At 40.1% G+C, this 14,384-nt stretch overlaps 1 protein-coding gene across 5 annotated transcripts in view; it reads right to left on the bottom strand.

Annotated features, from left to right (window-relative positions):
• The window catches only part of SLC38A1 (solute carrier family 38 member 1), a 68,330-nt gene that overhangs the window by 44,505 nt on the left and 9,441 nt on the right, over positions 1 to 14,384 (bottom strand). For 4 of the 5 annotated variants that reach the window (XM_045873573.3, XM_064591363.1, XM_054507084.2 and 1 more), the window contains 2 exons: positions 8,692 to 8,837; positions 5,391 to 5,604 (listed from right to left, as the gene is read on the bottom strand). In XM_045873573.3, the coding sequence (XP_045729529.1) occupies positions 5,391 to 5,512 (122 nt within the window). In that variant the 5' untranslated portion in view covers positions 5,513 to 5,604; positions 8,692 to 8,837. The remainder of the gene's footprint in view (positions 1 to 5,390; positions 5,605 to 8,691; positions 8,838 to 14,384) is intronic. The other variant, XM_045873576.3, reaches the window with a different exon arrangement.

Genomic DNA, 14,384 nt, shown 5'->3' with positions numbered 1-14,384 from the left:
TGTAATGGAAAAGTCCATTCAAAATAACTAGGTTGTACAGCTTATTACAAGTTTCTATTATCTCACCGTCTAAAAATTGCAATTGCATGTTAAAAAGCATTGACTTCTGGCAAAGAGATTGAAATAAAATTTCTCTTTATTGACTAAAAAATGGGCTGTGGGCAAGGGTGCCTTTGACATGTGGTCTCAAATGATGAAAGTGTTATTAAAAAAGAGTTTCCACAGGGTCGGTCTGTACCTACAAGGCAGAATTCAACCACCTCTTAGGTAGCCAATTGTTCTGTGCACAAAACAAAACAAAACCTACAGCGTCTGTCGTGGTGGACTTCAACAGACAAAGCCTTGAAAAGGATGTAGGCGTTATACTGAGGTAGTGTGAAAGGAGGCGAGAAACATAGAACAGTTATTTAAAACCAAAAATAAATCAACAACAACAACAATCCAATTAAGGATGGGTTGTATGATAGGAAGATAATCTTCCTATTGTAATCTCTACCAATCAGGTTCTTACTAGATTATAGTGTTTCATTTGAGGACTCATAACACAAAAGAAACGACTGCTTGAACTTGAATGACCTTTGCTAGTTCTTTCCCTGAAATCCTAACACTCTACTAAAAAGGAAAAGGAAAAGAAAATAGGAGGAAAGAAGCAAGTAACAAAGAGATTGGAAAACATGAAAGAATGAAAGAAATGGAAGGCATTTAAAGAGAAGACTGATCCAGATGGCCAAAAGACATGTGAAAAGATGCTCAGCATCACTCATCATCAGGGAAATGCATATCAAAACCACAATCAGATATCACCTCACACCTGTCAGAATGGCTAACATCAAAAACACAAGAAACAATATGTGGAGATAAAGGAACGCTTGTGAGCTATTGGTGGGAATGCAAACTGGTGCATGCAGCCACTCTGGAAAACAGTCTGGAGGTTCCTCAAAAAATTAAAAATAGAATTACCACATGATCCAGTAATCCCACTACTGGGTATTTACCCAAAGAATACAAAAACCTTCATGTGAAAAAATACATACACCTCTATGTTTATTGCAGCATTATTTATTATAGCCAAATTATGGAAGGAACCCAAGCGTCTATCCATAGATAAATGGATAAAGAAGACGGAGGTACATGCATACAACGTAATATTACCCAGCCACAAAAAAGAATGAAATCTTGCTATTTGCAACAACATGGATGGACCTAGAGGTATTATGCCAAGTACAATGTCAGTCAGAGAAAGACAAATACTGTATGATTTTACTCATATGTAGAATTTAAGAAACAAAACAAGCAAATAAAGAAAAAAAGATCTCCCTCACCCACTCCCCCTGCTTGTGTTCCCTCTCTAGCTGTCTCTCTCTGTCAAATAAATAAATAAAATCTTAAAAAAAGAAAAAAAGAGACAAAAAACAGATTCTTAACTATAGAGAACAAACTGATGGTTACCATCTGAACTTGATCTTTAAAAGTTGTACTTTTAAGGGGCTGGAAGGATGGGGGAAATATGGGATGGGGATTAAGAGTACACTTATCTTGATGAGCACTGAGTAATGTATAGAATTGCTGAAGAACTGCTGAATCACTATATTGCACACCCGAAACTAATATAACATTGTATGTTAACTTTACTTGAATTAAAAAAAATTTTTTTAAATGAAGAGAGGTAAACAAAGCCTTACTTGATGGGTAAACTCTACTGAAAAGAAAACAGACTTTAATTGGAACAGGAGCCATTAAAGCAAGGAAAGAATTTTCTGACATGAAAACTGAAGATAGGAAGAAGTGGTAGAAAACTTCTTCCTTAACGGGTAGAAAAGATATTACATTTTCAAGGGTCCTTCTGAGTGATACAAATTTAGTACATAAATTCTGAAAGATACACAGGGACCAAAATAAGCAAACAAAGGCTGGTGAGGGTATAGTGACAAGAGCTGCCCCAGATCCTTTCAAGAAAAATTTTAACTGAAAGACCCTCAAGTTTGGTTAGATGCTTCTGGGGTCACAACAACACTAACTCTACATAGAGATGAGAACAACAGTAGACAACATACATGAAGATTTGCATGGATACAGCTAGGATAATCTATTAATGTTTCGACAACTTTAATACTTCAACAGCTTTAAGGTAACAATAACCAGCAACCATCCAAAAGCTAAATCGATACTGTTATTCCTTGGGGTGGAGAACACAGAAGTACTTCCCAAAGAAAGAGAGTTGCACTATTATTGATACAGACTTTTTGCATCCTAAAAGGCTTACTATTGCCAGACACTCTGCCAAGTACTTTACATGGATTTTCTCATCTCTTTTCACAATACTTACATGTGGTCAGGACTATTATTAGCTCCATTTTAGAAAAATTAAGTGACTTGACCAAAGTTACATTGCTAAAAATTAAGTGCTGAGCCAGGATTTGAACCCGATGCAGAGCCTGAATTCTTAACCTACAAACAGTAGAACAGTATTGCATTTAATATTCCCCAACGATCCCATGAGGTCAATTATTATATCCCTGTCTCACAGGGATGGAACTAAGGCTTAAAGCATGAGATCACACAAGATCTATTGATTGAGCCAGGATTCAATTCAAATCTAAATCTAAACCATGCACTGTGTGTGTGTGTGTGTGTGTGTCTGTCTGTCTGTCTGAATCTCTCTCTTTCTCATTTAACAAATATTTTGTAACATCCACCCTGTACTAGGCACTATTATCATATCATTACACGGTACAAGAGACATAAAGATGATTAAGATGGCTCTTTCTCTCAAGAAGCTCATATCTAGAAAGAGTCTAGAGCTTCCTACTCTCAAGTATGATCCCTGGATCAACAATATGGGCATCACCTAGGAGCTGGCTGGAAATTAGAAGCTCAGGCCCCATCCCAGACCTCCTGAACCCAAATCTGCATTTTAACAAGGTTTCCAGGTGTTTTGTATGCACATTAAAGTATCAGCAGTGCTGGTCTAGTGGACATTTTGAAAGGTTTTGCTGTTTCAGGTATAGATTTCCATGGCTACAAACCAAAAATTAGGGCATGAAATAAAACAAATTGAACTGGAATAAGGGCAGGAGTCCTAATACTGAAGTGGCTCTACTCTATTTTTAAGTAAAGTTAAAAAGGTGATTCTGATAGTATTCTAGAGGGGACTTTCCTGGCAAAGCTATCAGTTACAAGCCAGGTAAGCAAAGATCAATATTTGCTTTCAACATTCTCTCTAGCTTCCTAAAAAGAGGTGCTGTGGCCTAAAAGTTCACTGCTCTGGCAAAGGGCTCTCTTAGAGTCCTATAATTGAGCCTACTTTCCTCGCACCCATGTGAAAAAGCCACAAGAAGAGGGAGAAGTATTTAGGTGTAGCTCTTGCAGGAATCATGATGGGGGTCTTTTTTTTTTTTTTTTTTTGCCTTTCTTGGCTTCATGTTGTCACATGCTGTCTTTAATTTGAATTGTCCTAGAGCCAGAAAGGAAGCAAAATTCATGTCAGTGAAAGAGATGCATCACACTGTATTTGCGGTAGCAGAACCAGATTCCACAAAGCAAGTGGTCAACACCCGCTGTCCCCGCTTACTGCCTTAGTCACAGTCTGGGAGGAAGTGAGCTCACCCAGGCAAGGTGCCCAAGCCCCAGGCAAGAATGGGTGCTTCCAGCTATTGCAAGCTGTAATCTCCTCAAAAACCTAACATTCTTAGTTTAGTAAGTACAACTTTTAAAGATCAAGTTCAGATTCTAAACGGAACAGTATAATGACTCATTTTAAGGTCCTCAAAGGTTTGCACTGCTTCGGGAATGAAGCTTCATTACACAACCAAAATGTCCTACTTGTGAGATGGTTAGACTCCCATCCACTGTTAAGTGGAGGTCAGCAGTGACTGCAGAACACTCTGGGTGCACAGAGCTTAAAACAGCACTGGTATTTTAATAAAATTAGTAAAGACTCTTTTTCTTCAATGCCCCAGCATTATAGTTGGAGGCAGCGGGACAGAGCAGAAAGACAGGTATTTCTACAGACCTGCGTGTGCCCTTGGGCAAGTTATTTTATTTCTCTGAGCCTCGGCTTCCTTATTTGTAAAATGCATTTTTAAATTTTCCTTATTTGCAAAAGAAAGCTTTGCATGTCATAAGGGAAAATGGCAATATATGTAAAAACACCTGACATTCAAGAAATGGTAGTTATTATTGATAATTACTCAGGGTGCAAGAAGCAAATTTGAGTCCAACAATAAGACATATCCCAACACAGTGAATAGTACTTGGGTGATACTGAGGAAGTGTCTGGGTGGCACACTTCACCTCTAAGAACATTTAAGGAAGGGAAAAGGGAGAAGAAGAGGCAGGACTGGAACTTCTGAGTTGGTAAATGGTGGCAGCAGAGTCCTCTGCTGGACTTCCATTAGGACACCATATCAGAACGTAGAGCAGATTTCCAGAAATGATGTCCACAGAGATGCCTGGTTAGCTGACCTATGTTTTCATCTTCCTCCATCCCAACTTCCTTCTGACCACCCCCCAAATGTGTACATCGTTGGTGTTCTAATAAGTGGTCCTGCCTACTCCACTCTCTTCTCCTGGCCTTTTAGGAGGCTACATGCTTTACACCAACCACATCACCGAACCCCAAGCTGGAGAGCTTCCTGTGAAATGACCCGCAAACCCTGGCTACAAAATCGTCATGTCAGAGAATGGCCCAGATGACTTTTTAAAAAAAGACATTGGTCCTACTCTTCTAACTTAAGAAACACAGGACCCAAGAGTTGCAAGGACCTGCTGAGGACATGGCTGGGGCTGAGAGCTTGGCGGGCCGATTTTTCCCACCTGCCTCCCACCTACCTCCTCTGACTCATGCTATCTTTTCTTTCTGTTTCATGTACTAATTCTCTACTATAGTTTCTCAAGAGAGCCACTGGGGCCCAACCTGGTTATTACTATTTAAAATTCATGTTACAAATGATGCTCGTGATGCTGTACTTGTAGTTTTGAAATGGGGTCATTGGCAAAGGGGGTGCTGGCTGTTGGTGGGTGACAACGTGGGTTAGGGCAGATGACTGTGGTACACGGTCCCATACGGCGTGCAGCCCGATTCCAGCAGTCTGTCTGATTCACAAGCACAGAGCTTTCGGAAAGTTAGGGCTGGTTGGGGTCCAGTGTATTGATGTATTTTTATTAGACTCAATTGAAAGATTTGAAAGGATGAATAAATTGCTTTCCTATTTGCTTCCTCTGCTATTACAGACTGTGCCCAACAGATGTCACATAAGAAATTCAAATTACGTCTTCAAATGGAGCATAACTTTAGTCATGAATAATTCAGGAGAATAACCGAAAACCAGAATAATATTTGAGAGACATTTCTTTCATGGGATTGAGAGTGTCAGCGGAAAAATACTCACCTATTTATTTGACCATTTTCTACTTCAGTGAAATCGTTGGAATCGTTGCTAACGTTATCATCCTCTGGCACTGTCATATTCTGCAACTCTGTTAATTCAAGTCCACTTTTGAAATGCATCATGTTTACAAAGTATCCGTAGTCAAAAAATTAGTCCAAATTCTGCTCTGAGAGTATTACAAATGGATAGCAGCAAAAATATAAGCTTGACACCCCTAGAACACAACACAACGAAAAATAATTAAACATAGGACTATCGCCATCAATGAAAGATAAACTATTACAAGTAAACAAAGAGTTAACTTACTGATAACTTATCCATCTTGCCATCCAATGCATTAGGGCGATCTTTGTACATCAAGTGATAGAGGCTTATCTCTAAATTTTATGCCTGTTTTAAATCTCCCTCCATTTTAACTACAAAATGAGTCTTGTCCCATCATTGTGTGCATGTTAATAGGAATACCATGTCAACTGCGGGCAATATAGATGCCTTTTATGAAACAGTGTGTTTAAATTGAAAGTGATGCCGTTATTTTAATGCATCTGATCACAGGGCACACTTAGAATGTGTACAGACTACACAGACACAAAAGCACCGCGGATTTAGCAATCCCAGTTTAATAAAAATGCGAAGCCTCAATAAACGGCATCATGACAGATCAACCGCGCAACCTGGAGGTCAAGCAGCAAAGGACAAATCTGTGGTTTGAAATTTAGCAAACACTTTATCCATCAACTGCAAGAGATTAAATCAATCTCTTCAATGAAATCACTCTATGTCAGGGAATTAGGGAATTAAAAACTCATACTCAGGGGATTTAGGTTAATCCACCTAAAACTATATTTCCTCTCCAGAAACGAAAGACTTGCAGAGTTCATAGTCTCCCCGACGCGGATGACTGGGACTTAGATTTCAATGGTATATAAGGGGGGGAAAGAGTTTCAGACACACAGCATCACAAATTAAGAAGCAGGTGGCGACCAAAACGAGCTAGACACAACTTGAAAAGCAAGGCCTGTGTCAGGACAGGAGCCCAAACAGGGTCAGCTCGGGTGAGGGGATGGGGACCACGGAATGAAGTAGAACGCCAATAAGTTTTTATTTTTACCGCCAATGGCAAACCCCTCTGGATGGCATTTTGTCTGATCCTGAATTCCATAAGCTGACTATAGCCTGGTGAAGAGTCAAAACTCTAACGTGCCCAGCTAAGCAACCTAGGAAATCCCAAGAAGCATTGTGCTAATTGATACAATTTTCAGGACACATAGACAGTACCTTAGAATGATAATTTTTTAGAACTTTTCTTCTTCTCTTTCCCACAACCAGGCCACACAGTATTCCTCTTTGTTCATATAGACTCCTATCTAGCATGAAACTCCCCTGGTTCCAGGATCCTTTACAACTTCCAACAGGGAGACTCCCCCAGTGCTGGGGACCCCTAGTGCCTGTCCTCCCCCTGTGCCTGTCCTCTTGAGTCTGGACCCCCAAATGAGGGGATGGGGAAAAACCTAAAAACCAGGCATGGATGGGAAATCCTGGAGAAAAAGCCAATTACAGAACATTTTAAACCTGCGGCCCTGGGTGTGCTAGAGACTGCCCCCGCCGTCTGGGGCCAGGTTAAATGGATCCTGAAGTGGGGGCCTGGAGCTTCCTACACACCCCCAGAGAGAGGGGGGCATCTCTGTCCCCTGTTGGTGAAGACACTCTCACTGAGCACTGGGGAAGATGGGCTTTAAAAAATAAAAGAAAGAAAGAAAATACTTCCTAATACCTCAGGTTCTGGGAGCCTCACCTTCCTGCCAGGCAGGGCCTCTCCTGGAGGGCAGGAAGCCGGGGCCAGGAGAGTCGAGCGCCCCGTCTCCCAGGCAAAGGCAAACCTGGTGGCTCAGGGCTGATTCTTCTAGCCAGGGTGGGAGTGCTAGCAACCGGGCCATCTCTAACTGTTCTCAGTGCCTTCACACAGCAGAAGGGTTTACAACCTGTCTTTACTGGACAAAAGTTGCAGGGCACTAACACGTATTCTTACTTGTTGGCCGCCTTAATGAAAGCTGCCCAGATGGGCTAGACTGGGTAATTTCCAGCAGTCTTGCCACACTGGCTCTCTCCTGGACAGCTTCCTCACAGTCTGAAGTGATTCGACGGGGCTGGTGGGAAGGTGAGTCAGTGGATGGTGTTTGCAGTTTGGGCTGAGTCCTTTCCTCTCTACAGACTGGTAGGAAATAGGACACTAGACAAAAATTTTCTGAGGAGAGGAAAGGCTGACTCATAATAGATCTGGAATCTACTGTTTGAATCTGAACTTTCGTATCAATATATGTGTGTGTGTGTGTGCAAATAACATACATATATGGTCATTTACATAAATGGACAAAAAGGCAAAAGCATAAAAAGAACAGAGGACGTCCTGGCCACTAAAATTATTATAAAAGTATTAGGCAAATAACAGCACTAAGTTAATCACATAGAAAAAATGTTTTTTGCTTTGGCTTAAATGGGAAAGTTTTTTTCATAGTTCAGGAGACTAGAAATCCAAGAGCAAGGAGTCAGCAAGTTTTGTTTCTTCGGAGGCCTTGTGGATGGCTCTGCCTTCTCTCTGTGTCCTCACGTGGTCTTGCTGCTGTGTCCTAATATCCCCCCCTTTTTTTTTAGAATACATTTTTATTGTTATGAAATAACCTTTCTGAAATCTAACTCATTCTTGGAAATGAAAACTGCAGGATGGGGTAAGTTAACAAAGTTAGTGACACCTCTCACCAAAGCTGAGGCCACACTTAGAAATTCCTCTCTATTCAATTCATCATCTATTTATTGAGGTTCAGTAATGAGGGATTTCAAAGTTTAAAAAGTCAAATTTGGGAATCTGAGGCAGCTTCATAGGAAGGTCACATCTGGATCAGTCCTTGAGAAAGAAATTTTTTTTCTTATTCTATAACTAATACATACTCACCACAGAATCATTAGAACAGACCTTGTATAAAAGATCCCACCATCCCAAACTGGGCCACTGTTAGACTCTGATGTATTTCCTCTCCTCTTTTCTTCATTATCCTTTCCTTCTTTTTCTTTCTCCCTCTCTGCTCCCTCTTTCTTCCTCTCTCTTTTTTTTAACATTGGCACTTTAGACTGTTTTTAACCTACTCTTCTTCATGTAGCATTACATGATAAGCATTTTGGAGAACAGAAATGTTTTTTAAAAACATATTAGCTCCTTATTAATAAATAATACAAGCTTTGTAGAAAAATTAGAAAATATATGTTTGCAAATGAAGGGGGACACAAGTAAACAGAAAAAAATCACCTGTTATGTCAGCACACAGAGATGATCGCTGTATATATATATATGTATATACTGATATATATCCTGGAGTATGACCTTTGACCTTCCAGGGCCTTTCTATGCACATAGATATAGTGCCTGGCACACAGTAGGCACTCAATAAATATCTGTAAAATGAAAAGAGTGAGTACAAATAAAAAACAGGTATGCGGTTACAAAAATGGAAATCATACCATAGAGTTTTTAACACGTATTTTTTTGCTTAACAAGATACGATCTCCTATCCTGAGTTACGTCGAGATAGTAAACGCGGGTCTACACAATCGCTGCAAATGCTTGCTTATCTGCTGGACTGTGCCATAAACTGATACCCAACCCTTTACTTCTGGACAATCACCCTGCTTGGCAGACGAGAAACTGATGGGTGGAGATGGGGCCTGAGCTGAGACTTCTCAGTGAAGGAGAACATGGTCAACGGCATGGGCAGGAAGTGCAGGTTGAGTTCAAGAAGCAAAGAATGACACCTTCACTGAAATAAGAGGCCATTATCAGAGAATACAATTAATGAAAAGGCCTAACAGGGTCATTGTGTGAAGATCTTGATGTTAGCCCAACTATAATTACAATCTCTCAACATTTATAATGGGTTACAAATTAAAGTTTTATCGGCACAGAACATAACTTTGGTCCTTTACCACAATCTTGTGAGGTCCTCTTAAGCAAGCATTATCTCGGTATGCTGATTGGTACATTTTATTTACCAAGAGTACCAACATAAAGACTTAAGTCTCTACTATTCATAGTGTTATATATCAAAGGAGAGGATACAGAGAAACTCATCTAGCCTTACATTGCTTACACCCTATTTAAGCAAGCAAGACCATCCCATATAAAGTGACAGTATACCATAAAATATCTGCATGATAGAGACCCAACTATATGGCAGAACAAAGAATAAATCCAGAAAGATTTCAGAGATATACATACATACAGATGTACAGAAGGCAGGCAGGCAAGCAGGCAGGAGGGAAGGAAGGAAGGAAACAAAAAATGGGGCCTGGAGCAATCAGCTAAGGTTTTACAAAGTTAGGACTTGAACTATGTCTAAAAACAGGTAGCTTTAGACCAGGGGATTGGGAAGGCATCACTTGTATTGGGAATAGCACAGGCCTTGCATGACCATTCAAATGAACCTAGCTAGAGCAGAGGGAGCAAGGTACATGTTCTTGAGTAGTTTTACAGCTTTGGTTTTTACAGCTTTGGTAAACGCTGATTAGAAGACTGTAGGGGGGCACGCCTGGGTGGCTCAGTCGGTTAAGCATCCGACTCTTGACCTCAGCTCAGGTCTTGATTTCAGGGTCATGAGTTCAAGCTCTGCACTGGGCTCCATGCTGGGCATGGAACCTACTTAGAAAAACACATAAAAAAATAAAATAAAATACCGTAGAGGGAAAGCCAAACCAAAGAATATATTGTAACTTAAACAATGTCAAAAATCACTTTTTGGGATAAATACAATTTCAATTGCTAATATACTTCAGAGTGTATTGGCCTGCTCAGTATTTGTTCTACTTGTTAGTCCAGTTCCGTAGAAGATGGAAAGTCGAGAGCTACATTTCCCATTTGCAGCTAGGGTTCTAGGTATGATTTAGATTCCACCAATTGGAGAGCGGGGGTAGGGAGCAAGGCATCCATTTTGCTGGTACAGTTCTAGCCAGTGCAGCAGATGGCTCTGGTACCAACAATTGTGGCTATGGATTCCCGATCATCAGATTTGGCTCAAATGATGTGTTCCTGGAGCATGCAGCTGAGACAGTGAGAAACTGGCTTCCTGGTTCCCTGGCTTCAGGATGGAGGCACAAGTAGCAGTTTCCTTAGCAGACAAGTTTAAGTGGTGGTATCCCAGTAATTATTCCTAGAGGCCCAGCCTAGGGCCTGCCCTACCATCTCTTCTGACAATTTTATAGGCACTTAATTGCCTGTATTAAATCCCTTTCACTTAACATACATAGAAAGATCTCTGTTACATGCAACTAAACCCTAACTGATATTCGTCATTTTATTTTCCCCCCTTTTAAATTTACTATGGGAAATTTTAAACATATATACAAGTAGACAGAATCAAATGAGCCCCCATGAACTAACTTCAACAATGATCAATTCAGGCCAGTCTTGTTGAAGTTTAACCCCCACCATCACAGAGAATTATTTTAAAGCAGATCCCAGATATCCTATCACCTATAAATATTTCAGCACTTATCTCTGAAAAAAACACTTTTATAAAACAATACCACCAGGGGTGCCTGGGTGGCTCAGTTGGTTAAGCGACTGCCTTCGTTTCAGGTCATGATCCTGGAGTCCCTGGATCGAGTCCCGCGTCGGGCTCCCTGCCGAGCAGGGAGCCTGCTTCTGCCTCTAACCCTCCCCCCCCTCTCATGTGCTCTCTCTCTCTTGTTCTCTCTGTCTCAAATAAATAAATTAATTAAAAAAAAATCTTAAAAAAAAAAATAAAACAATACCACCAGATCACTACCAAACCTAAAAAAATAGCAGTAATGCCTTCCTATCAATAATATCCAGTCACACACACTTAATTTTAAAATTGTTATGAATCACTATTGGTTTTCTTTTCTGTAAAACTAATAAGATTAAACCTTTCCTAGCTCAACGGCTGAGAATCAATTATGGTAGCTACGTCAGTAGTTCTGAGAAAGTGTTAGGCCTAAGGCCAATGATGGTCCTATTCTTCCTGCCATCTCTACCCATAACTAAGCCGGTTTACCCATTTGAGATCCTTGGATCAACTGGCTCCTAGATGGTAATAATATGAATCTATGAGCTGCTTTTCTGTATTTCAAAAGGCCTCAAACAGGCCAAATAGGTTGACTAAAATGTCAGGTATCCTTGCTTTGGGCTAGATTGCATTAACTTGGTGTGATGATCCTAAATTCTGACTGGCAATTTTATATTTCTTTGAGTAATAAAACCAGGAAATAAATTAATATATTAAAGTTGTAGTAAACACTCATTAAACAGTATACTTACAATCTGGATATTGCATCACATATAAATTACACTTCAACTAAAACAAAAGCTAGTGTATAGAATGCAACTGACTTCTGTGCATTGATTTTATATCCTGCGACTCTGCTTTTGGTGGAGTCTTTCGGGTTTTCTATTTAGAGTATCATGTCATCTGCAAAGAGTGAGAGTTTGACTTCTTCTTTGCTGATTTGGATGCCTTTTATTTCTTTTTACTGTCTGATTGCTGAGCTAGGACTTCCAGTACTATGTTGAACAACAGTGGTGACAGTGGACATCCCTGTTGTGTTCCTAACCTTAGGGGAAAAGCTCTCAGTTTTTCCCCATTGAGGATGATATTCTCTCTGGGTTTTTCACATACAGCTTTTATGATATGGAGGTATGTTCCCTCTATCCCTACACTGCAGGGAGTTTTTATCAAGAAAGGATGCTGTATTTTGTCAAATGCTTTTTCTGCATCTATTGAGAGGATCACATGGTTCTTGTCCTTTCTTTTATTAATGTGATGTATCATATTGATTGACTTGCGAATGCTGAACCACCCTTGCAGCCCAGGAATAAATCCCACTTGGTCGTGGTGAATAATCCTTTTAATATACCGTTGGATCCTATTAGCTAGTATCTTGGTGAGAATTTTGGCATCCATGTTCATCAGGGATATTGGTCTGTAATTCTCCTTTTTGGTGGGGTCTTTGTCTGGTTTGGGGATCAAGATAATGCTGGCCTCATAGAATGAGTTTGGAAGTTTTCCTTCCATTTCTATTTTTTGAAACAGCTTTAGAAGAAGTATTCATTCTTCTTTAAATATTTGGTAGAATTCCACTGGGAGGCCATCTGGCCCTGGACTCGCTTGCTGGGAGATTTTTGATTCCTGCTTCAATTTCTTTGCTGGTTATAGGTCTGTTCAGGTTTTCTATTTCATCCTGTTTCAGTTTTGGTACTTTACATGTTTCTTTTTTTTTTTTTTAAAGATTTTATTTATTTATTTGAGACAGAGAGAATGAGAGAGAGCACATGAGAGGGGGGAGGGGCAGAGGGAGAAGCAGACTCCCTGCTGAGCAGGGAGCCCGATGCGGGACTCAATCCAGGGACTCCAGGATCATGACCTGAGCCGAAGGCAGTCGCTTAACCGACTGAGCCACCCAGGCGCCCCACTTTACATGTTTCTATGAATGCATCCATTCCTTCCAGATTGCCTAATTTGTTGGTATATAATTGCTCATAATATTCTCTTATAATTGTTTGTATTTCTGCATGTTTGTTGTGAACTCTCCTCTTTCATTCATAATTTTATTTATTTGGTTCCTTTGTCTTTTTGATAAGTCTGGCGAGGGGGTTATTGATCTTATTAATTCTTTCAAAGAACCAGCTCCTAGTTTCGTTGACCTGTTCTACTGTTTGTTTGTTTAATTTCTATATTATTGATTTCCACTCTGATCCGTATTATTTCTCTTCTCCTGCTGTTCTTGTTCCTGCTCCTTTAGGTGTAAGGTTAGGTTGTGTATTTAAGACTTTTCTTGTTTCTTGAGAAAGGCTATACACTGTATTGCTATGTACTACCTGACAACCCAGCAATTACACTACTAGCTATTTCTCCAAAGGATACAAACACAGTGATTCGAAGGGGCACCTGCACCCCAATGTTTTTAGCAGCAATGTCCACAATAGCCAAACTATGGAAAGAGTCCAGATGTCCATCGACAGATGAATGGATAAAGATGATGTAGTGTGTGTGTGTATACACACACACACACACACACACACACCATGGAATATTACTCAGCCATCAAAAAGAATGAAATCTTGCCATTTGCAACCATTGGATGGAACCGGAGGGTATTATGCTTAGTGAAATAAGTCAGTCAGAGAAAGACAAATACCATATGATTTCACTGATATGAGGAATTTAAGAAACGAAACAGATGAACATAGGGGAAGGGAAGAAGAGATAAAATAAGATGAAAAGAGAGGGAGGCAAACCATAAGAGACTCTTAACTATAAGAAACAAACTGAGGGTTGCTGGATGGGAGGCGGGTGGGGGATTTGGGGCACTTGGGTGATGGGCATTTAGGAGGGCACTGTTGTAGGTGCTGCCCACGGACCCAAGTGTGGAATCTTGAGGTAATGAGCACTGGGTGTTATATGCAACTGATGAATCCCTAAATTCTACCTCTGAAACTAATAATACACTATATATTAACTAAATTGTATTTAAATAAAAAATTTTTTTAAATTTTATTTTATTATGTTACGTTAATCACCATACATTACATCATTAGTTTTTGATGTAGAGTTCCATGATTCATTGTTTGCGTATAACAACCAGTGCTCCATGCAGAACGTGCCCTCTTTAATACCCATCACCAGGCTAACCCATCCCCCCACCCTCCTCCCCTCTAGAACCCTCAGTTTGTTTCTCTGAGTCCATAGTCTCTCATGGTTCGTCTCCCCCTCCGATTCTCCCCCTTCATTCTTCCCTTCCTACTATCTTTTTTGTCTTTTTTAACATATAATGTATTATTTGTTTCAGAGGTACAGGTCTGTGATTCATCAGTTTTTAAAAACCCCAAAGCTTAAAATTGATACTCAAAATCTTTGAGAAAGATCTCTGGGAGGTGGGGAATAATAAAAGTGGCCTTTAGTATTGAAAAGCCTAGGAGCCAGTAAGCAA

Source organism: Mirounga angustirostris, unplaced genomic scaffold (assembly GCF_029215605.1).
Source record: "Mirounga angustirostris isolate CCGP_5_RB_7025 unplaced genomic scaffold, mMirAng1.0.hap1 SCAF_5, whole genome shotgun sequence".
In the NCBI taxonomy this organism is placed as follows: Eukaryota; Metazoa; Chordata; class Mammalia; order Carnivora; family Phocidae; genus Mirounga; species Mirounga angustirostris.
The sequence above is the reverse complement of the archived record's forward strand: the minus strand, read 5'-3'. Positions and strand labels throughout refer to the sequence as shown.